The sequence below is a fragment of the Centruroides vittatus genome, unplaced genomic scaffold, assembly GCF_030686945.1.
Source record: "Centruroides vittatus isolate TY-2023 unplaced genomic scaffold, ASM3068694v2 contig_364, whole genome shotgun sequence".
In the NCBI taxonomy this organism is placed as follows: Eukaryota; Metazoa; Arthropoda; class Arachnida; order Scorpiones; family Buthidae; genus Centruroides; species Centruroides vittatus.
The window spans coordinates 3755790-3781807 of record NW_027122188.1 but is presented as its reverse complement, the minus strand read 5'-3'; the positions used below and the strand labels follow the sequence as shown (position 1 = coordinate 3781807).

Sequence of the window (26018 nt, the reverse complement as noted above, 5' to 3'; positions counted from 1 at the left end):
TTCTAATTATTATACTGAAATATATATATATATACCGTATATTAAAATTTATTTAGAGAAAAATTTTGTAAAATTTTGGATCAAGTAGGCTAATGACAAGACTTGTGGGTATTAATTTTACTGGATTAGCATATTTTACTTTATTATATAAATGCAAAAATAAAATAAACAGATGAAAAAAATTTATTGTTCGAATATGTTTCGATATATAATTTATTTATATATAGATTCAAATCCTTAAATTATCATCTTAAACATTTTTATAACGTGTTATAAAAAGTCTTTATTTTTTCGTTACTTTTTATTGAAGTATTAAATATTTATATAACCTGTTACTTTTGAAAACAATTTCTCTACAAAAAATGAGAAAACAGAAATTATGTATCCGATTATAAGAATGGTAAATGCTCCAGCAGTATCATATAAGATTAAAGAATTATCAACATTATGGTCTATATTTATATTTGTTTCTCTCATTCTTCTCACTTTATTCATTTCATCTGCCAAAAATTTATGAAAAAATCCACCTTCAAAGCTATATGATGTTCTGAAACAAAAATTAAAAATTTAAATTTTATATAGTTTTTAAAATTTATTTTCGTTTTACTTACAATTTGTTGAATCTTTCTTTAAATACGAAACCGTTTCTCATCCCCCAAACTTGAATAGAACAGAACAAATTATCTTCAGACATAAAAAATTGTTCCAGTCCGATTTTATCAGCATTTATTATAAGTGCACTGTCATAAAATATCACAGCATGCTTTTCTTTTAATACCCGTTCATATTCTTTTTTATTCTGAACATTAAGGACAGTAATTCTGCTCATGAGTATTTGCGTTTTCAGTCGAAACGGTAAACCTTTAGTTGAACTCTAATATAAAATTAAAAGCAACAATTTAATTAGGTCTATAAATTCATATTATACTTATTACACTGGGTTTATTTTTATTCTTAAATGAGATATTTAAATTTTGATATATTTATAAACGATATTTACCATAATAAAGTGATCTATTGCACTGTTTACCATTGTACTAGCAGTAAATTGTCTATTTTCGATACTTCTAACCAGATCGTTAAATGTTTCTGGTATGCTTTCACATCCAGGGTGAGTGATAAATGACATCAATGCAGCACTATAACTGGCAACAAGAACTGATATTGGAATAATCCATCCTATAATTATAATTCGAGTAGAAAGTCCATGATATTCAAATAAATGACTTCCTATGAAAAACAACATATTGCATTAATATTTTTTATTATATTTTTAATCAAGACAAACTGAATAAAAATTAATCAAGCAATTCTTCTCATCACTATTAATAAATAAAAGAAACACACAAGAAAACAATATCTTGAGACTTAATACCTAAATGATAAATTCATACCAATATATACTTATATACTTATAACTTCTAATTCGTCACTAATTAACTTATGACTGTTGAGATTAATTATAGTTACTTTTCTCTTCTGGGCGCGATTTAGATTATTAATATACTTATAATTAAAAATTTACAACATTCATATATTTAAAAAAATATAATACAGTATTAAATTTCTAGATAAAATTCAGAATGAGATTTAGTACAGTACATATAGACCTAAAAATATCGCGGTAATGAATTTTCATTACCTTTTATTAGCTGTATCAAAGAGAACATGAGATAATTGTATATAATGTTTAAAACGAAGCATGGAAATTGAACCAAAATATAAAAAATATAATATAGATCTATAAACATACAAAAAAGTAAAATTACTGTCATGAAGTTTAGTGTGAAAACTTTGATTTATTGTTAGTAATAATTCGATTTTCTGGTATACTTTAAGTTTAAAATTTTAAATAGTTTTAAAAGCTATTATATTTTATTTAAAAATTAAAATATAATACTTGTCTTCTTACATAATTACACATACTGATAATACAAATTTGGGTTAATGTTACCTATGGTTCCAAAATGGCGGCTCGTCTCTCATTCAAGGAAACAGAAGAAAGAAAACAGTGGGAACACATGTTCTAACCTAACCTAACCTATTCTAATAAATTACCATAATTATTACCAACCAAATTATTAGAATAGGTTAGGTTAGGTTAGAACGTGCGGCTCCACTGTTATCTTTCTTCGGTTTCCATGAATCAGAGACGATCCGCCATTTTGGAACCATAGGTAACATTAACCCAAATTTTAAATAAAATTGAAACGTTAACTAAAAATATTTTTTTTTTTTTTTTATAAACGAAATCTAAATTTATTAAAACTTCTTTACCTTGATTTGTGAATGTTCCTAATAACGTCCAAAACACATTTAAAAGTGATGGAGGATTTCTTTTGTATAGTCTTGTTTCGAAAGAAAATATTTTATAAAATATCACTGTACTAATTAACGTAGCGAAAATGGCAGCTATCCATACCTAAGTTAAAACATTAAATATCCCTTAAATCAGTCGAAATTTTATTTGTAAATTATTCAACTTACTTTGAAATTTAGAATTCGAATTAGTGCATAGATTTTTGATATCTCTCCTGGAGAAGAAATTAGAAACTTAACTTCTGTCAAATGAGTTGGAGGTGTAATATCAACGTCTTCGTATATTTTATAATTTATTCCTATAGGAAAAGCTATATCAACTTCCTACGAAGAAAAGGTAAATTATTGTAATTGTACAGTTATGACTATGTGCAAAATTTTCATATAATTATATAATACTTATGTGATATAATGTTCATTTTTGAATATAAGTATGCACCCCAACAATAAAGTTTTATGGCAGTTAAATTATATTAAATTTTAAATTCAAAATACCTATTATTTTATTTACATAATTTATGATTTCAATAAAAATAATCAAATATTTGTTTCATCCAGTTCTGAGATGTAAAGCAATATAGATGTCTACAAAAACATACAATTTATACAGTGTTTTTCATAAGTCACGCGACACAGGAGACTAGTTATTTCGCGTCTGCAATACTGTCAGACGGAAATTAAATGCACAAAATTCATATGCCTAGTCGAATCACTTTCAATTAATAATGTAAGCCCAGCTTCATAGTTCTATAACTCGCAACTACTGTATGTTGTGAAGATTGAACACGAAACTACACGAAATTCTACTTAATACGCCAAACATTATCGGTTTTTTATTATTGTTGTGTTTAATTTTATTTAAATAAAAGTAAAAATAACAATATAAAAGCTGACAATGTGTCTTGTTCTTTCTATCTGTATATATATCATTAAATAGAACAAAAGTTCAATCTACAGAACACACCTAGTTGCGGGTTACAGAACTAAGCAGCTGGGTCTATATTAGTTGAAAGTTATTCGATCCCTCATATGAATTTTGTGCGATTAATTTTCATTTGACAGTATTGTAGACCAGAAATGATGTATCATACAGCCAGTACACTATACACGTGCCTCTGATGCTTTGCTTACAATCATCCAATGACAATAACTTTAAAAGCTCATAGAGTATTGACGTAGCATTTCATGATTATCATGATGAGAGTTTAAATCATTTTCCTAATATAATTATATTTTATTATTCGATTAACATCTAATTAAAATAAAATAAAATTAAAAAGAAAGACTACTTGAATAATAAAATAAATAATAATTTATAAGCAAATAAAACAATTATATTCGAAAATTTTAAATATTTTTTATTAATTACTGTACATTTCTTGTCAAGAGACCAATGCGACCATTCCAACTTCCATTTGGTGATTTGGTTCCTAAAGCTCTTTCGACAACGATTTCGTACCTAAAAAAGTAAAAAAATTATTATAATTTTTTAAGTATTTTATCTATAATTTATATAAAATTAATATTTAAATTAATTAATTCTCGAATGAAAAACATTAAATAATATCAACAGATTATTTTGTCGAATTTATTCAAAGGACGTTTCTTATTTAACATACTGTAACTCATTGAAATTTGTGAATATAGTAATTTAACTTAATATTATTATACAAATTTAAATTATGTTGAAATAGATTTATTAAATAAAATTCTGACCTGAAATTCAATTTTTCTTGCAACAACAAAAATAGTCTAGAAATAGCACCTCCATTTAAAAACGATATTTTATTATTTTCTTTATAAAACTCGACATGGCCATTAATCTAAAATTCGAATTTAGAAAAAAAAGTAAAATGCATAATTTATCTTAACACTGAACTGTATTTAATCAAATAAATCTTACATAAAAAGTAGCAACACGCAGAGTAATGTTATCCATCAGCAGAACCTTTTGTAATGAAAAGGAATTATGGTCTATATATTTAATAAAAATTTTAAATATTAATAAAAAATTAATAATAATAATTAAATTTAGTAGACATTAACAAAATAAGTGAATTTAGCATTTGTTAAATAGTGAAGTTTTCAGGGCCTTCAAGAGCCTATTCTCCTTTAGTGGGTCCCTTTTGCCGATTTTTGTTTATTTGTTTTCTTTTTTGAAAAAATGAAATAGGTAGAATGTTTCTTTATTAATAAATAGCAGTTTTAAAGACTATTTTTTATTAGTAAAAATAACATCAATTCATAGGGGTAGAAACCACACCGGGTCCCTAAATTTTCTCTGGACCCTGGGAAAATTTCCAGCTTTTCCTCTCGAAAGTCCTATCTATTATCATAAAGAACGTAGTTCATATCAATTTTTGGTTTTAAATTCTTTTTCTTGGTAATTCGGATATGGACGTCATTTCTCTTACTCGTGTCGTAACAGTTGAGAGACGTTTTCTTCCTCATTTCGAACAGTTGAGGATATTTCTATTGAAAATCATGTTACATAATGAATAACATTTAGAGAACTCAGAGCTAATATTTTCAACCATCATAAAAAATTCAGCAACGGGTTGCGTAACTTTCCTGGAAAAACAATTAAAATTGCGTGTGGCATCATCTATTATATTTTATTTAAAAACTTTTTATATTATTAATTTTTATAAAATCGTAAAAGAAGCTTAATTTTGAGGATACACATGAGTTTCATAACAAAAAAAAAAAAAAATTAATGCTAATAATGAGTAAAATCATCAAGTCCGACCCATTTGAAATATGACACATGATCCCTTTATCTCCTCACCCTCTACCTTTAATTATTTATAACTGCTGGGAAATTTTAAAAAAAGTTTAATAACACTTACCTAAAAATGTTTAAATAAACTTTACACAAATTACTTGTTTATTTAATTAAGTGGCTTTCAGTATATAATAAGACTATATTTTCCTTTTTTTAAATGTCAATAAAAAATCGAATTAACTTTGAATTCAATAGAAAATTGTTACAAAGTCATTTAAAATTTTATCTTAATAAGGAAGAAAAGTTAAATAGACTTTAAGGGTTTAGTTAAAGCTTTTTCTTTTAAAGGATAAGGTTTTAATTAAATTTCTTGAACGTATGAAACTATCTTCCTTTAATTAAATATCCTAAAACAGATTCTAGATTAATCTTTTTTAGAAATTTTCTCTTCAATTCGTTTTATATTTTAGCTCTGTAGAAACATTAAATTTCGAATTATCCATTTAATGTGTCTTATTAACATTAACTGCTACTATTTTCTATTATATAGGCCTATAATAGAGGAAAAGTATGGAGATCGGTCAAAAAATGATCTAAAATTTTTATATTATTGGACTTGGGAAACCTTAAAACGTCGAGAAATTTAAAAAATGAGTTTTTTTTTGTATATATGGATGCTAGTGTGTGTGTGGGAGGCACGATTTTATTTACTCACTTTGAAGCTTAATTCCCATGCTCTTGTCGAAAATTTCTGAAATTTGATAGGGGGTTTGTGTATTAGGGGGAATGATGCTATAGTATTAAATTTTGATGGTTAAATCACACATCTATGTTAAGTAACGACAACATTAAATAAGCAAAAACTTTCCGTTTAATCCAATAAAATTAATAGGCGTAATTTTCCACTTTATATTGTGTATGGATATACTTTTTAAAATAAATTTAAGCATGTTATACATGTAAATTTCTTGTTAAATTTGTGATAAATGTACTTTACAAGATCTGGAACGGATTAATCTAATTTACATTATTCCTTATGGGAATAATTTGTTCAGTATCTGAACAGTCTTCTAGAACGAACTAACTGATACCGATTACCATTTTATTTCAATTATAACAATAAATCCAGTAGGCTTATGTGGTTATTTACTACTATTTAATAAATTAACGGACTGAAAGCTTATATATAATTATTTGAGAGATTTCTAAAATTCAGAATCAATCAAAATGATATTTTATTCAGTAACCAAGACGTTTAATAAAAAATAAAAAGATCAATAAATTTTATATTTTCACTGTCATTCTTATATCAATAAATTATCGTAAGAATGGTGTTGAAACGTATATCATTAGAAAATACACGTATTATTCTGAAATTCACGTTATTATCGATAGCTTTTAACTATATTATTCCTTTCCCGGCTGTTATATATAACATAGGAAAAGTATGGTAATCGGTCAAAAAATGACCCCACTCCCAAGATTTTTACATTTTTAGACTCAGGGGAACCTTAAAACATCGAGAAATAAATAAAGAAAAACAATTGGGGGCTAATTTCTGTATGTATGGATGTTAGTGTGTGTGGGGGGCACGATTTTGTTCACCCTTTTTGAATTTTAATAACTCCTTGTGCTTTTTGTGAAAACTTGCAGGGAGGTTTGTTTATTGGGGGATGGTGTTTTTGATAATTTCTTTCTGTTTTTCTCTTTTACCTTGCTGGTTTATTTATTAAAATCGTGTATAGAATACCTTAATCGATACGGTACATATTGCTACGGTACATATACGGTACGCAAGGATCTGAAAATGATTTGATTCAAGCTAAAGAATCAGCAAAACTTTTAAGAACGGAGTCAATATTTGCAGGAAAAAAAAAATAATTCATAAACAGAAATTATTTAATTACGAAACTGAAGAGACCATCGTTGCTGTTAACGCGAAAACAAAATTTAGAACATCGATATTCAATATTATTTCAGACACAATGTTAACATCTCTCGGAAACTTGAAGAAATAAAAATATAAATAAATTTGAGGTTGGGCGATTTAAACGAATTAAAAAAGCATTGCATAAATTTGCATTCAATTCTTAATGATGAAAAATAGTAGTGAAGGAACTCTTCGAAGAAATTAAATCTCTAAACATTTTACTTCCTGAAAACATCAATTCGCCATTAGAATTGATAAAATATAAAAAGCACACAATTTACAAAATAGCCTATAATTCCAAATACGTGGGTCGTATTGACAATTCTGCTGACAATCCCTGTAACGATAGCAACAGAATTTTTAATAAATTAAAACTTATCAAAACATACAAATGTGCAGTGAGAAATTAAATTCTTTAGCCAGGTTATCTATTGAGAATATTATTGCTCAGAAAATAGACATTAACGAAAGAATAAAATCTTTGACAGATTTAAAATTTAAAAAATATATACAGTAGATCCCCTATAACACGGGTTCGTATAACACGGCAAAAAAATTGCGTCCGTGACCTCTCCTCCTTCTTCTATAAGGCCGTTTCTTCGGTCGCTGTGCGATCATCTCCTGTTTCTTCTGGAGTATAAAGCCACATGTGAGCTACAGACTCCTCTCGCATACCAGTGAAGTGAAGTGGAGGAGAAAGAAATGCCTTCCTGGAGGAATACTCTATTAATTTGTTCATAAAAATTGAAGTAAGAATACTGTAAAACCTCGATTTAACGGAAAAATTTTTGATCTGTATGTCATATGTGAAAATTAATACTCTATTAATTTTAAAATGCTTTTTATACGTAAATAAATAATTTTTTTTTTCAAATCCAAGAGTCGCCGCTTTTAACTTTACGCCTTGTTTCGATATATCAGCCGAAGACAAATAAATAGGATTTTCTTTTGTGTTTTTTGCCAAATTTAAATTTTGTTTTCTTATTAAGAATATTATTTATTTGCTAGTTAAATACAGTTAAAGTGAATTTTCAAAAAATGCTTATTTATTTATTTAGATTTAAATCATATAACTTACTTGTTTATTATAGTCTCAGAACTACGGTGAGTACATAAGCATTGATACCCTATAGAAAACTTTTCTGTGAAATTAAACTTCTCATGCATACTTAATTTTAATTACACCAACGTATCTGTAAAGCAGATAAAATAAATAATTTCTCGGCTTTTTAACGAGCGCATTCAGAAAAGCTAGTTTATTATACACTCATTGCCATAAAAATTGTCACCCGCGAAACTTCAAGAAGATATAGAAATGATTAGAGTTATTGCGTGGTGGCTCATTGTGTAATGCCAGCAGAGAGCATTAAAGTGAGTTCCCTATAAGAAAAGCGCTCAAAGGCCTCCTCTCTGTAGTTTACCTGTTGAGAAGAGACACTTATCGCTAGAGATGCATTTAGGTTTCAATCGAATAGCATATGAATAACTAACAGTGTTTGTTCGCATCTGGAGACTCCGTGGTGAACGCCTCAATCCTGTCTCTGCTTTGGACGGGCACACAGCCTCCACAGCATCTGGCTCTGGAAATACGACCCCACTTACCCTTCGTTAGCCAAACTATGTAGTTTCTTATAACATGTAAAAATATCGGCTTACATCACAGGATTAACAATCTTTATTACGAGGAAATGAAGTATTGTAACATGTCTACTCAACAGCGACAATGAGCATAAATCCGAAGATCACTCGGATGAATGAAGATAAACAAAAAGAAACATGTCTTACATTGCACACGTACAGCAAAAGTTGTACTGACCTTTATTGGCTGATGAACGAGTTACAAGTACTGTACCTCTTATAAGTTAATACTATATAATTATTTGTAACTTAATTTTTACAAATTACAAATAGGCCTATTAAAATAATACATTAATACTATAACAAGTGCATTAAATAATTTAATAAATTTTATCCAATATTTCGTGAAATACAAAGCTCTTGAAAATTTTCGATTATACTTTTATATTATACTTACCGACGATTATTGTAGAAATTATAATAGCAACGAAGTTATGCTGATGTGTCAATTTATGATCCGAAAAAACGATTTAATGAGAGCATTCGTAAATGCAAATTTTAACAATAATGACGTGACAGAGAAATATATTATTATTGATTAGGTCTGAAAGTAGACGTTACTCAAAGAAAAATCAATTTATTTTTCGAAAAGTTTCATCGATTTAATATATTAATATTAAATGCATTCCAAAAATTTTTAATTACATTTTGCTTTTAATAATAAATATTTAACAAATTTAACTCAAAATAAAATAATTAATATTAACTTATATAATAAGTTAATTAAACAAGAGAATAAATAAACTCTTTAAATTAGTAAAAAATAAAAAAAAAATGATAGAAGAAAATAAATTATTTAATTTTTTATTTTAAAATATTGTCACAAATTTTAACTACACGTTTGTAATATTATCATTATCCAAAACAAATTGTACAACGTCTAATTTTGGAATTAATCCAAGAAGTTTTGAACTTGATTGAGCGGTACAGAAGAAAAATTTTGAATTTAAGTTTAAATGTACAATTCAGCATTGAATTTTCTAAATTAAAAAATTTATTATTACATCATTATATTTTATTAGAAATTTATTAGTTTAGTAAAATTATTAAAATTATTTTATCTGCATACATTTTGACCTTATAGAAATTATTAACATGTTATCACAAAAAAAAACCCAACAAATATCATCGGGAATTGTCGGTAGCAGTCATGAATCCTTAAAAAATATTTTATCAATATATAAGCGGCATTTATAGACATATTTTATATGAATAAAATTGTTATTTTGGTGATTACCGCATTAAAACATTTAAAGTTAATTTTTAAAATGAATTTAACCCGAAGTAAGGTTTTATATTCGAAGGAAAACCTCTGGTTCTAAGTATTTTTGATTGAATGACAGGATAATCAAGATGGCTAAGATTCGCGACTATTTCTTCGAGAAAGTCGATTCGATTTTGGATCAGATCTTTACAAATTTTCAGTAGTTAGATTCCGTCCGTTAATACCTGGCCATTCCTTCGTAGTGTATAGCTCAAGAAAGAGACGGGAGGAACAGCTGCCCTTCCTGAGATATGCTTAATTTTGTAGTTTTTCTTCTTTGCTTGTTTTCAAATAACAATTTTATAATGGAATGACATTTTTACAAGAGTAAATTTATTTTTCTCACTCTTACAAGCATCAAAATAAGAGTAATTAAGAGTAAAGTTCAAGCCCGCGCTTTACTATTTGGAAGACTCAACATTTTACAGTTTTTGAAGTATTTTTTTGAGTGTTTATTCACTATTATGAAGATAAATATAGTACAAAAAGAATCAAATGTGTTTGAGAAACATGATTTTACTGAATCAATTGATTTGTTAGTTGTTTCAAATCAAAAGTAGGCAAGTGTATGTAGTTGTTTTGCCTTCCACCAGACAATATCTCGCGGACGTCTTTGATGTAGCCGAATTCACAATGAACATAAATAACCGTTTAGTCCCTAGGGCCTAAAAAAGTTTTAAAAAAGCATTTTTTTATATTAGAATATCTGCAAAAGAACAATGCTGTGTGTATGCTTTTTACAGCTATAAAAATGTCAGTATTCGGAGTAAGATATTTAATTTTTAAATACTTTTGATGACTATTTTGTTACATTCATATATTTTTGGGAAATATTAAATCCTATTGGTCATACTTTCAAAAAACTATATATAATATTATAATTATTTTAACTAAAAAAAATTTCATATAGAATAATTTTTTACGAAAAATATTATTTTAAATAAAATTCACTCAGTCAAGAAGCGTGCATTTTATAATATTCGAATATAACAGATGATACTTCCCATAAAGTAAATGTAAATATAAATCCTAAATTATGCAATATACATGTGAAAATTTTTATGAGAAACCCGTGTTTAATACCCTTGTTAGGTATTAAACACGTAAAGAGAGAACTCCGTCAAGTTTAAACAAGCTTCAACACCAGAAGTATGTGTTGGAACTTTAAATAAAAGCTAAATGATAGCTGAATGACTAAATATTTTATGACATATATTTATATTAATTTTATAAATTTTAAAATAGAATAAAATGAAAAGTTATCAAAATGAGTAAAATATGTTAAGCTTGAGAATTCTAGAAAAGTGGAAGAGAAAGAAATTTTATTGATGGTTATTCACTCTTTGCAAGTGATACAAGTGGGATTCATCGTTAAAGACGATACTACAGCATATCTTTATCACAATACCACTGCAAACAAAGCCGACGGTGGTGATAAGCAGGACGGGTAGCAGCTTCCATGCTTTCAAATTTGTCTCTGCTTGTCGCCTATCATTGATCCGAGAAGAGATAGGATTTACATTTACAAACTTCTATACAGAGGTTTACACGCCATTGCAGCTATTCGTGCTTGTGCCGCGATTAAATCTGTTGGTAGTTTGTCTGGGGCGTTCATTTGGGCTTTCACATAGCCACTGTATTCAACATATCCTCACGATCAGCCAGAAAGACCCAGATGGCTGGCAATTTGGTATCGGGAAAATGATGTTTCCCTCAGTCCGATGATGCAGTCTCTCAAATTTTGTCCGTTGTCTATAATGTCTTTGACTACATTGTACAGGCATGCCTAGCGTTCGAAGACTTTCACACATGCACACTAAAAATTCTGAACACAGTGAGCCTCTGCAAGTCTGTTTTACATGCTATACAGGTAGTGTTTTTAACCATTACGTGGCGTGCAATCGGACCACAACTGTAATTGTTTGCATATCTGTCTGAAGCACAATTGCATGCCGACTTTTGTAGTAATCGGATGATTCTATCTGGGTACGTGACTTCTTTGTCAATGTAGTAAAACTATACTAGGCGATAAATAATTATTAAATAAGCGAAACTACAATTTCGTGAAATTAATTCTATTGATAATAATAAAAAATTTCAAAGTTTTGTATATTATTATAGAAGGCAAGATGTTGCTCCCCTTATACTAAAGTCCAATCCCAATTCGTGGTCTTTCAGGGTTCAGTTTTTATATACAGTATGAAGAAAATTTATGCCTAACAATCTTTTAGGCCTACACTAACATTCCACGGAATATACATTTGGAATTACTTTATTAGGCAGATATGGCCTTTTCCTTTTATTAAAATTCCGAATATATTAATTCACAATTGCATAATTAATTTTATAGGAAAGCTTTACCTGTAATAATACTTATTATGTCAGAGTTATTTATATAACTCTGAGGAGACCAAGAGAATCAATCGCTACACATTATTCTGTTACAATTTTTAATACTGGTATATATCATGTCTTCGTTCCAAAATTGTAATTACCGATAGGAGGTTTACAATGTAGAGCTGAAGTTAACTAAATCGCACTACTGCATTAGAATGAATAGGCCATACAATGTGAATGAAACAAAGGAAATAAAGACAGAATTAGGAAATAGAAATTAATTGTAATTCGTAGAAATTTCAATCTTCTAATTAGAATATTTCGTTTTCTTATATAAGGAAAGGGAATAAAACAAAACAGTTCGGCATCGAATTCTCGAATGTCGATTTCAAGTGAATCGTCGTCACATTCTAACAAAGATATATAATATTACGGTTAAAGTTACCTATGGTTCCAAAATGGCGGCTCGTCTCTGATTCCAGCAAATAGAAGAAGGGGAGCAGTGCGGACACACGTTCTAACCTAACCTAATTTAATCTAATAATTTTGTTGGTAATAATTATAGTAATTTATTACAATAGGTTAGGCTAGGTTAGAACGTGCGTCCCCACTGTTTCCTTTCTTCTATTTGCTGAAATCAGAGACGAGCCGCCTTTTTTGAACCATAGGTAACATTAACCAATATTACAATTATTAATTTCTATATTTGAATTTAGGAAGGAAACAATATTAATTTTTATTTCTTTTCTTTTACAGATAAGAATTCTAAATGTAAGTAGCATGTATTGAAATTATCAATTAAGTACTGTATGTGTCTTACACAGTTAATTTTAGATAAAATAGTTTTAAAAACGTAATAACTCATTTTTAAATTTTCTCTAAATTAAAATTTGAGAAAAATAATATGTTTAACACTAATGCATTTTAAAGATTTAGTTGAAATATTGGCATTCTGTATAAAATGTTATTAATGCATGACAGTCGACAGATGTTAAGAAGTTGAAATTTTCCCATTCAAACTAAAAGACTATGATAGCGCTCCTTCATCCTGTCTTCGTGTTTAAAATAGTAAATGTTTAAGCTATTTTAGTTTATACTTCTAGCCATATATCGATTTACCATTTATTTTTTAATTAAAACGTGAAATTTCTTAAAATTTAGACTTAAATTATATATTTGTAGGTTCATATTATACATTTAAAGACAACAGTTTGAACAATCAAAGATAGAAAATACCTTTTGATATTATCGATCTAGCACATCTATAATAACGAAGGGTGAAGCATTGATGTTTTTATTTTCATATAAGAATAAGATCTGATGGACGATGGATAACATAACATTGCGTGTTGCTACTGTTCAGGTATGATTTTTCCTCAAAATAAAATTAATTTTGTTAAACGGAATATATATATATATATATATATATATTTTAAATTCAAATTTCAGATAAATGGTTATATAAAAATTCAAAACTTAAACAATAAAACTTCGTTTTTAAATGAAGGAGCGACTTCAAAATTATTTTTATTGTTGCAGGAGATGCTTAATTTTAAGTAAGTATTTATATATTAACAGTCTTTTTGATAGAACTTATGTGAGAATAAAATTAAAATGTTAGCTATTTTTAGTATTTCATATTAAAAACTCAAATTCTCGAAAAATATCATCGATTTATTCTAATCAGAATTATTACATCATCATCGCTTATTTAAATAGGATTTTATTTCACAAATAGGAATTATTATGGACAAGTCCAAGAATATATTTAAGGAATTTAACTTCGCTGTCTACAACACCATCAGAATAATCATGATACAAAAATAAATTTTGGAAATTCATTCTTTAAGGTTTTTTTATAAAGTAAGGCAGAGTTTCTCCAAAATTTTAACTTAATCTTCATTTATAAATTTAATTCTTCTATAACGTCTTCCACGTTAATTTTATGTCTCAAAATGCTTAGCTATTCGTGTATTTTTCTCCCACATTTCAATGCTGTTTAGCAAACACTTAAAAATTGGTTAACTTATCGATATATTGTGATTAATTTTATTATTACAAAACGGCTTTAAGAAATAGTTATTTTTATTTTTATTTTCTCTTCTATCAGTTTGGCTATTAATGAGGACTTATCATACCACAATCAGTTAGAACTTCTTTATCTTTTAATTAATTCCGAAATGTCATTTCGAGTCTTGTCTGCAGTTGCAGCATACAATTTTCATAAAAATTGTAATTTAAAACTTTCCATATACAGTATTCTTTTTTCAAATACTGTAATATTTTACAACCCTAAATAATAGTTACAAAAAGTAAGTTACTTATCTTTTGTACTCATTAAAAACTGAATTATGTTCCTTTGAAACCTTAGGCGCAATTTTTTATAAAGTCCTTATATAAAAGTGTTTTTTATATTAAAATGACAAAAATGTTTATTAATAATTACAAATCTCATATTTTGTATTTAAAATTAACTATGTTTTTTAAAATATTTGATTATAAAATTACCAGTCTATCAATTTATAATTAATATTTTTCTTTTTAATAAATTTAATTAATATAAATTAATATTCTGCTTAGTCTATATTAACACATTTTCAGAAAATTGTATATCTTTCTTTTAAACCATGTATATAACATGTGAATGCTGCGATTGGCCGATAATATATAATCTATCTATAAGTAGATAGTTAAGCGAATCTAATTCAATTTAATACAAAAAAGTTAAAATTTCATATAAATAAACATATAGTATCAAACAAATTACAATTTTAACGTGTTTTTGTTTTCAGTTATCAAATCATCACAGAGAAAATCTTAGGAAATAAATTTAAAAACGGAAGCTGGAATGGCCGTATTGGTTTATTGACAAAAAACGTAAGTAAACTAATATGGTTTTTAATTTCTTTTTTCCTTGCGAGCACTAAGAGAATCATTCTTATACCAAACATGGGTTAGGCCAGGTCCACAATGGATTGACCAAGTAGTAGAGAAAGCTTTTATTATATCCGAGTGGACCCGTTCCTCCACTCTGATATACACTTAAAAATTTCCGCTGTTTTTTTCCAGACTCAAACACGTTATCCCAGAGTATGACTCCATTACTTCCTCTTCCGTCTGGCCAAAAAATAAATTAGTAATACAGAAAATTACATATTAACTTTGTTACATGTTTTAAGACGGTCCTTGTCTTCTTTTGCGCTACTGGAAGGATTATGTCATTCTAATCATTTATATTTTTCTCTCCTCGTTATCACCGTAACGATTATGAATTTATTCCACCCAGTTCTTAATTTTTTGGTTGGATTTGGTTTTAATTCACCTCCTTTTCACTGAATTAGCCTTAACTATCATTTAACACAACGAACGAATTGTCATTTGAAATCATTCTATGTTCGAATTTTCTATAGGCTAGACTAGGACTAGATCTATAGATTAGGAGTATATCGGCAGTTTTTTTATTTTAACGATTTACTTTATGTAGAAAAATACACTAGTTTATAACCGAATAGGGATTAAGAATATTGATTACTGTTTGACATTTCTGTTTCTGTTGTGTGCGCAATAAAAACCAATTACGCTAATTTATTTAAGAATATCAGTTGTTCTTAAACTGTGATGTTGCACGAGCCTTTCTAGGAAAGAAAAAATGATCAATATTATTGTTTATTTTCGAGTACAACTCCCGCATATATTCGAAATTCTATTCGATATAAATATAGTATTTAAAGTATTTGCGAATTTCGTGTTTATTTCCTTAAATTTTGTTAAGTATTGTACAGTAAGTTATAATTGTAGTTCTGAATACAATGTAATTATTATGTCAGCGAAGTGTAATTTCATTTAGCGGTAACTCTGCCTGCTATTTTACTTAAATTTTGTTTGAAATATAATTGCATATTGTAAAATATAAATATGTATACCAGCGGCGTGCGATGACAATTTTCAAAACGGACCAGATGTGAGAAAATTTATTTTTCATACACTATAACATTATTTTTACACCCGGAAGAAAATTCATTTTATTCGCACATTATTGCCACATTAATCTTACTTTCACAGCTCTCTTATATATAACAGATGGCAATCGGTCAAAAAATGACCCTCCCGGCAAAATTTTTACATTTTTGGATTCAGGGGAACATGAACATTGAGAAATGCAGGTTTTTTTTTTCTGTCTGCGTGGATGTTAGTGTATGTGTGGGGTGCACGATTTTGTTCACCTTCTCTGAAGTTTAATAACTCATATATTTTTTGTTGATTATCTTCACTCTGTTGTGACGATTCACCTAGATAAGTTGCATCATTCACAGATTCAAATTGTGTTGTCACTCTACTTTCGTATTGAATCAAAAGCTTTCTAATCACATATAATATCGTCTTTTAATTAAGTAGATTCACACTTTAGATGAAAACTTTTAAGTGTCTTATAATAATAGAAATACAAAAATCACTAATACAATTTTGTTTACAATAAGCACAAGAAACAAATTTTTTTATTACAGAACCGTCTGCAACAGAACGCGCACAAAACACAACAGTATGACAGAAACACCTGTCTGAAAGCTAGCCCTGTCGATAGGAGCCCTGAGGGGTGTTCAGGTTGGTTCGTGAAAGAGTTGAACTCAGCGTAAAAGAGGGGAGGACGGATGGGAAAAATACATAAAAATTTCAGGGCGTTTTTAGGCTGTTAGCCGCCTTCGTGCTTCAGATATTTGGCTGCACCTAGCAATACTGATCGCCAGTAAATTTATAATCTACCCAACGAGCGTCTACTGGTATGTTTTATGACAATTTCATATAGTTGACAAGAGTTTTGAAAAATCCATAAAAATACTTAATATATATTTATTTTAATTTTATTCAAATAAATTGATAACAAGCGCCTTTTTTCAAAGTTATATTTTAGCGCCGCCATAAAATAAAATTTCTAAATTAAAATGAAATTAATTTAAAAGTTGTGATCTCACTTACGTTGCAATGACGTCAGTGACCACTAACCTAACGTTTGGCGGAATTTCCTCTAATTTGCGTTTTTAAATATTTTGTCAAATGGCTTATTTTAAACTTATTTCTTTAAATTTGAATTTTAAAAGAAGATAGCCGCATCGTGTCGCTTCTACAACAATTAAAAAAACCAACTGTTTATGACGTTCTATTATCCAATCGGAAGTAATCTAACGAGCTTGTTGTTTTAAATGTGTTATCGCGCATTAACTATGCATCTACGAGCAGTATAGAATACTTAATTTGTAGAAACATTAGCTACTCTTCTTGAATTTCTTGAAATCTATACTCTTCTCAATCTCTACTTTCTCGTAGAAAGCAATCCGTCATGCTTGACGGAGGATTTCTAGTATTAAAATAATAATAAATTATATTTAAGTTTAATTTTTTTAAAGTGCACTACTGGCGGCTTTAGGATTTTGGCCGCCTGCGTGCATGCTCGCACTGCACATCTATCAGAATTAGCTCTGACGAAAAAAAAAAAAAACATATTTTTCAAGTGAAAGTTTCAAATACAAATTGCATTACAAATAATATTTAGACGGTACTTCAAGGAATTTAGATGACTTTGCCAATTGAACGATCCGAGCGCCGCGCTATTGGAGCAGTTATCCTCTATAATGAAAACAAGAGGTGATTACAATAGCAGCTCCCCAACCATATTATTTAGTAACCACGGTACTACTAGTCTCACGACCTAATGTTATTATTATAGCAACATGACATGGAGCGGGTCCTGTCAGTCGTAGTGTGAAATCGCCCTAACTCTGTACTCCAGCAAACCGGGAGTTCCGCCATTTGTCTCTCGGTTCGAAGATTTAATCAACGATTTCGAATACTTGCAGCTTACTTTTATTTAAAAGTTTGTCGTAATCTGCATATATTTTGATAGTAGTTATATATCTATTAAATACTATTAAATTGTTTAATTAAATTGTTTAAGTAGTTTGAGACAAAAGTGGTTTCTATCTCAAGATAATAACGAATCGGTTTCGTTACCGTGCGGTTTTATTTTGCATTTTAAAATTTACTTTCTTTCTAAATATTCCACATTGTTTTATTTAAAAATACTCCTAATTTAAACTTTTACTTTTCCGGCTGTTATGTATTCATAACAAGGGAAAGTATGAGAATCATGGCAAATTTAAACCTTCGAGCTGTTTGCAAATCTCTCTGTTTTGAGACCTCTTGAAAACAAAAAAGTAAAAAAAAAACCGGCAAAAAATTCCATGGATGTGTATGTTTTGGCGTCTATTTCGTTTAATATCTATTTTGGATGAGGTGAAGATTAAGAAACGAAATTTGGTACGGTAACGTGTATATAAGGGGCATTGATGCTATTAAATTTTGGTGGTGAAAGGTCGACAGGATAAACAGATAGAGGGTGGTCATGTGTCATATCTCGAGTGGCGTCAGATTTAATGACGATTTTACTTCTTAGCATTTAGTCTTTTTTATAAAACTCATTTCTATTTTTAAAATTAAGCGTTTTGTTATTTTATAATAATTAAAAATATAGAAAGTTTTAATAACAAAATTTCATAACAGATGGCGCCCACACAATTATTATGATTAATAATATAAAAGTTATTTTTAAAATAAAATCTCATAACAGACGGGAAAGTTACGCAGCTTGTTGCTAGATTTTTTAAATAATATGTCAGTAAAATTTTAAATTATTATCTTCATAACTTCTAATTAGATTCCGTAAGAATGATATATCTATTATTGTTTCTATTTATATTTTTATATGTATTTATTTTTAATTAGGAAGCCGATATAGCATTTCCTATTGGTCTCAATCGTAAAATTTACGAAGATATTGAAATCAGTCCCACTACTGAACTTGAAGGGGTTAAATTTTTAGTTTCTTCTCCAGAAGAATTGTCGAAAATTGTAGCCATTGTACGGACTTTTAGCTACGAAGTAAGTAAATTATAATTGTAACAAAAATTAATATTTCCACGTTATATATTTGAATATTAATATTTAGGTTTGGTTAGCAATGATTTTCACTACATTAATTACTGCAATGATATCTTATAAAATATTTGTTTTCGACGCAAAATTACACAAAAGGAGAACTCCATCGTTACTGAAAATTCTTTGGGCATTAATAGGAACATTTACTAACCAAGGTTAGTAGTTTTAAATTTCTAATTTTTAAATTAAATTTATTTGAATGTATTTATTAATAATCTTTGAAAACGTTCATAATTTAATTTATTATTTATTAGTGTTACATGTTTGTTGGAGTTATTATAATAAAGCTCTTTTAGAAAAATTGTTAATGTAGATTAATATTTATTTAATAAAATTTGAGACTGTAAAATGAATGAATTATCGATTTTTTTAATAGAAATTATGAAATGTTGTTTTAATTTCTAATGCAACACATTTTTCAGATTTGCTTGCTTTATTTAGATCACGTCGGGCAGAGCGGGTGGCTTGTGCAATCCTCAACCTGTAATGATACACCTTGACTTGAAGGTTAATGCCGCGTGGGTCCTACGGAAAGTGACAATGCTCATGTATATTATTTTAACATATTTATCCAGATAATCCATTGCGACATATATTCTTCAGAGAGTGTGTGTGTTCCGTGTAAATCTCATCTGGTCTACAAGTGGAAGATAGAAACTCATCTGGTCTGACGCAAAACGAAGTTCGGCAAAGTTGTCTTTATTAATGATCCTTCAAAGACTGAAAGTTCGAAAGGAAAAAATCTTGTAATGAGTCAGAAGGACAGCGATCCTCCGATCGACGATTTCACCAGTTTGTTTCACCAGGTTTCTCCGACTTGTAAAATAAACGGTCCTCCGATGGAACGATTTTCTCTCTTCTTGTTCTATTTTCTTTCTTCTTAACTGTCACTTTCGCATGAGTTAGCGATTAGTGAATCCGATGGTCTTCTTCCGTTTGGAAACCAATCAAATGTTTTTGTTTGTTCCCAGTTAGAGGGAAGAAGAAGGATTCATGTGAAATGATTTTGATAATGACAGATTTTCCAGCAAAAGAAATTAGATTTATATTTTATAAATTGAATTTATAAAAACAAAACAAAGTATTTTCTTTTAAGATGAAAATTCTCAACACATTAGTGCAAGCTTGTACTCAATAGGTCATTGTAAGTGAAAGATGCCACTAATCAAATTTGCCCATAAAAAGATTATACATTCGAGTTCCTCTTAAGGGAGCATCCCCGAGATTGCTGCATCATTGCTTCTTATCCGAAGTAACAAGATCACCGAGATTTATTAATGGTATTCGATTCTCCTCACTTTTTCATGTCTTCGGAATTTTATGTAACACACCTAGACACGTCTTTATCACGTAATTATATTGTACTTTCCTATTGGTTTTTATTCTTATATTATTATTGTTCTGTCGAATAATTGTAAGAACAGTAGTGTACATTTACCAGTCATATTTCTTCCACTTCTTCCCAGAAATACAGCCAAACTGAAAAGGTATGAACATCTTTGCCCCAACTTTCTGGTGCTCTCTAATAGGACGTGCAGCATAAAAAAGAAGCACAGTATCGCCTTAAAGTAAGGTCACATAACCTCCAAAATCTGACCGCTAATCACTACTTGTCCTCTCGAGATGAGGACGTACGCCGATCTGCATTGTTCGTTCATATATGTTTTATCATATCTTTTTAATATGTAATTGTTTCTTATTCGCGTCAAAAACCCTGTTCATTATGATTCTGTAAATCTTTTGACTGTTCGCGTATTAAAAAACTGACCAATGAAATGTTTCACAAAATCTCAACAAATACCTCGTCCCATAGTGTAGAGTCCTGTGGCTAAGTGCCCTGAGTGATGATATACCATAAAATTAGGGATAGACTATTATAAATCTTTCTTAGAATAGTGTTCCCTTATGAGGACTGCTGCTCTAAAAATGTCGCCGACAAGGCGCTCGTTAAAACGAACTGCTCTTAGTGGCGAATCGCGCAATCGGAGGGTCCCAAGCACAACCCAGTTTTGAAACCCTCTTATTCTAAATACTAAGTAATGCTATGAAATTAATTTATTACGTGATTTAAAAAATACTGATTAGTCAATCGTTTCCTTAAAAATAAATCTCTAAAAGAAGATGGTATCTATAGGTGAGGTTCGCAGAACGTATCTCTTTCTGAAGCTGCTAACTTTCAGAGGCTCTTGATGCTTCTTGCGCCTGTGCAATGATCCACTAGTGACTGCACTATTATCCTGTGCTCTGTTAACGGGAGTCACACTAATGTAAAACATAATGAAGAAAATCGGGACGTAGGAGAGCCCCTCTCCTAATCGGTGCTCTGTTAAATAGATTCGGTTGTAATAAGATTTTCCAATTTTATGAATATTTTATTATTTAAATAAATATTTGTATACATAGATTAATATAAATTGATAAGCGTTTATAATTTCTGATTTTTATCATTTCTGAAATTAGCTTATAATATAATTTTGATCTTATTTCTGATTATCTTTTTAAATAGGAAATGAGTTGATACAGACGCCTGGGTTATGCACACGAATTGTTGTAATTGGATGGATATTTCCTATAGCTATTCTTGTTGCTAGTTACGGTGCATCGCTGATGTCATTCATAACTTTTCCAGGTTATAAAAACATACCAGAAACTTTTGAAGATTTAATTCACTGCATCGAGCATAAGCATTTCACGGCCAGCACAATGATAAATAGCGCAATTGATAATTTTATTCAGGTAATTGTTATCTATAATTTAATAAAATTTTATATTTACTTAAAATAATAAAATTTAATTTAATTATTTTAAATTTTAGAGTTCTACTGAAGGCATTGGTCTTCGATTTAAAAAGCAAATAGAACAAAAAAGGATTATAGCTCTGAACACCGATAATTTAAATGAATATGAACGAACACTACAAAGAAAACACGCAGTTATATATTTTAACAATGCTATTAAAATAAATGCCGAAAAAATGGGACTGAATAATTTTGTTATTTCAAAGGATAATCTATTTTTTTCTATTCAAATATGGGGCATGAGAAAAGGTTTTCCTTACAAAGAAAAAATCAATAAAATGTATGATATTAACATATATTACTTAACTTTAGAGCAAATGTTATCAAAGTTAACCGATCTCTTCTTTTATTTCAGGTTATTATATTGTTTAGAAGCTGGAATTTATACAAAGTTCTTAACCGACGAATTGGAAAAAGTGACAATAAAAACAGAAATCAATAAAAAAATAATATATGATATAAATCATTCTTTAAATCTGCGAGATACTTCTGGAGCATTTTCTATTCTTCTAACAGGGTACATTCTCTCATTTTTTGTATTATTAGTGGAAAAATATGTAACTAAAGTAAAAAAAGAAGATAAATCATCTAAATTAATGTAATGAATTTAATATAGATATTTTGCACGATAAATTCATTTCTAAATTTATGTTAATCATCCACAATGAAAATACATAGTTTAACTCATTAAATGAGTACTGTAGTAATAAAATTCATTAAGCTATATAACTATATAATGTTATTTAAAATGTATTGTCTAATATTCTAGATTGTACGAAGTATAAAATAAAAAATTTATTTATTCTGTGAAACATAAGTTTTTTTCTTTAAATAACACAGAAATAACAAAGAGGAAAATTATTATTTTTCTTTCCAAAATTGTGTATTGTATAATAATTATAATTTCTCGAATATACTGTACAGTATATAAATAAAAAAGTCGATATTAGAATTATTATACTATAGATCAGGGATGAGCAACACGCGGCCCGCGGGCCGCTTGCGGCCCGTTAAACATGTTTATGCGGCCCGCCAAGCATTTCTATAATTGAATTTATTTTATCGACTTTCTCCCATCAATATATTGTTATAAAATTAATTATAATAAAATGATAGTACATACTAAACCGAAACAATTTTTTGTGACGAGTTACTCACTTGTCGGCGACTTGTTCAAACATGCAATACGAACGCGCCGCGTCTGTGCTTGTTTGTGTTTGCTTCTGTCGCACAATCAGTCAGACTGGTAAGCTGTTAACTAGCAATTTTAGTAATTCTTGTGTTTCTTGAAAGGCGTGAGTACAATATTATTGTCAAAAAGATAACATTAGAGTTTTTTTTATTCAAAATTAAGTTTTCCTACAAATATTTTTAACTTTCAAATTTTTAATCCATAATAGCATGTCGGAAAAGCAAACAAAAAAACGGAAGGTTGAGGATGAGCACAGGCATTTCCAAGAAAAGTGGAAATTTGATTATTTTTTCACTTTCGTCAAAGATAAAGCTGTATGCTTAATATGCTCAGAGACTGTGTCGACATTAAAAGGATATAACATAAAAAGGCATTACGATACAAAACATGAACAACAGTATAAAAACTTAACAGGACAACTCCGGATAGATAAGTTTAATCAAATGGAGAAAAACTTGGGAAACCAACAGGCTATTTTTAAAAATCAAGCTATTTTATCAAATACGGCAGTAAAGGTTAGTTTTGTTGTCAGTCAAATATTGGCAAAAAAAAAAAAAAAAAAAAAAAAAAAAAAATGAAACCCTTTGCGGATGGAGAGATGATAAAAGAATGTCTGACTGCTGTTGCAGAAATAGCATTTCCTGGTAAAATAAATATTATTTCAAACATTAGTTTATCAAGATTCACCATTGCAAGGAGAATTGAAGACTTGTCCGAGAACATAGCAACAACGCTTCGTGAACGCATTGCAAAATTCGAATACTGTTCTTTGGCACTTGATGAGAGTTGCGATATTAGCGATAAAGCACAACTGGCTATATTTATACGTGGTATTGACACCAAATTTAATATTACCGAAGAATTGTGTTCACTGATTCCAATGCAAGGGACTACAACCGGCAAAGACCTGTACGATGAACTAAAGTCTGTGTTGGAAAATTTTTCAATTTCATTAGAAAAGATTATTGGTATATCGACAGATGGAGCACGAGCAATGTCAAGCATGGAGGTAGGAGTATCGGGAAGGCTATTTCAAGACATTAAGAAGGTAGCAGGAAGGGAAATATTCGTTAACCACTGCATAATTCACCAGGAAAATTTGTGTGCGAAAATATTGAGTTTGCCAAATGTCACAGTACCAATAATTAAACTAATCAATTCTATAAAGTCGCGCGCGTTAAATCACCGTGAATTTAAAGAATTCCTGAAAGATTTAGAAACTGAATATGGCGACGTGGTTTTTAATACCGAAGTACGTTGGCTTAGTAGAGGTGCAATGCTAAAAAGAGTATACAACTTAAAAAGCGAAATACAATTGTTTTTGGATATGAAGGGATATGCCTTTCCTCATTTTGGTAATAAAGAATGGATGTGCGATTTTGGGTTTCTTATCGACATGACTCAGCATCTCAATGATCTTAATGTGGAACTTCAAGGCAAAGGACAGTTTATTCACAATTTGTATGATAAAATTCAGAGTTTTGAGCGCAAATTAAAATTGTGGAAACCGCATCTTTTGCAGAATAATGTGTCTCATTTTCCACATTTAGAAAAAGAAAACGTTACTACTTCTCAAAAATACGCACAATATATAGACATTTTAATCAACGAATTTCAATTACGATTCCAAATGTTCAAACCTGAGAAGACAGCGGTTTCCATGAAAATGTTTTCCTTGCCATTTAATATCGATGTGGATACAGTTCCCGAAGACTTTCAAATGGAAGTGATTGACATGCAGAATAATACCGATTTAAAAAATGTATTTTTCTCAGTAAACATCGAAAATTTTTATAAATCTTATGTGAGCCCTGAAAAATTTCCGCTTTTGAAGAAAAATGCAAAGCAAATGATGTCTCTGTTCGGAAGTATGTATGTTTGCGAACAATTATTTTCAACCATGAAATTAATCAAAAATGACCACCGATCAAGACTGAGTGATGCACGATTAGAAAGCTGCGTACGTGTAGCTACCTCATCAATTCCGGCTGATATTGATCAGCTTGTATCGAAAAAACAGTGCCAAATTTCTCATTAAAAATTTCAAGTAAATTCGTTTTTCTGTTCTTTTCTTGTTTGTTTTTATTTTGCATTAAAATTTGTATATGAAATCTTTACTTTTTTTAAATTTTATGTTTTTTTATTCTAATGTTTATTATAAATAAAGTTTTGTAAATTATTAATAAGTGTTACTTTATGTGCGGCCCGCCAAAAAATTTTAGAATTTAAATTGGCCCGTTGATTAAAATGGTTGCTCACCCCTGCTATAGATTATATTATTTTTCTTTCACTCACATTTGATTTTAATTCAGTAATTTTTCAATATGTTAGCTTATTAATAATAATAAATTTCATTTTCATAATCACTCTGTTATGCTAAGCTCTTATAGACCAAATATTTAAAATACTGAAAAAAGTCATTATATTTTTAATCAGTATATATGTTAATTAACTAAGAGCGATGATTAAAAACCTCCAAAATCGCAAGATTTCTTTAGGTGTTAGATTTAATACACATATACAGTGTAACCTCGATTTACGAGCTTACATAGTTCGTGAAACCTCTCGTAAATTGAAAACATATAAACAAGAACGAGCTTTCTACGGTCGAAATTTATACCTCATTTTGGCATAATCTAGCTATTCATATTTCTTAAATAACATGGAAGTTCTACAAACTACCTGTCAACCAGTAAAATAAAAATAAATGCAAGTGTTGATTAGATGTTCATCGATATAACATATGAAATGAGTGAAACTAATATCACATAAAAGTAAACACTTAACAGATTTCTTTATTTAAGGATAAGAAAACAACACAATTA

The 26018-nt window shown here is 29.0% G+C and overlaps 2 protein-coding genes across 2 annotated transcripts; one reads left to right on the top strand and one right to left on the bottom strand.

The window, feature by feature from the left end:
* Window positions 1–312: 312 nt before the first annotated feature.
* On the bottom strand, window positions 313–4150 carry LOC136975208 (uncharacterized). Its single transcript, XM_067270244.1, has 8 exons — window positions 4036–4150; window positions 3694–3778; window positions 2484–2643; window positions 2278–2348; window positions 1643–1741; window positions 1001–1230; window positions 612–874; window positions 313–547 (listed from the first exon to the last, which is right to left on the bottom strand). Exons 5-8 carry the CDS (start codon window positions 1668–1670, stop codon window positions 313–315), a joined length of 756 nt encoding a protein of 251 aa, XP_067126345.1. The 5' UTR covers window positions 1671–1741; window positions 2278–2348; window positions 2484–2643; window positions 3694–3778; window positions 4036–4150.
* Window positions 4151–13540: 9390 nt separating this feature from the next.
* LOC136975207 (ionotropic receptor 21a-like) lies at window positions 13541–22629 on the top strand. Its single transcript, XM_067270242.1, has 6 exons — window positions 13541–13576; window positions 18991–19146; window positions 19214–19358; window positions 21710–21939; window positions 22019–22281; window positions 22357–22629. The coding sequence occupies exons 1-6, from the start codon at window positions 13541–13543 to the stop codon at window positions 22601–22603; spliced, it is 1077 nt and encodes a 358-aa protein (XP_067126343.1). The 3' UTR covers window positions 22604–22629.
* The last annotated feature ends 3389 nt before the right edge of the window (window positions 22630–26018 follow it).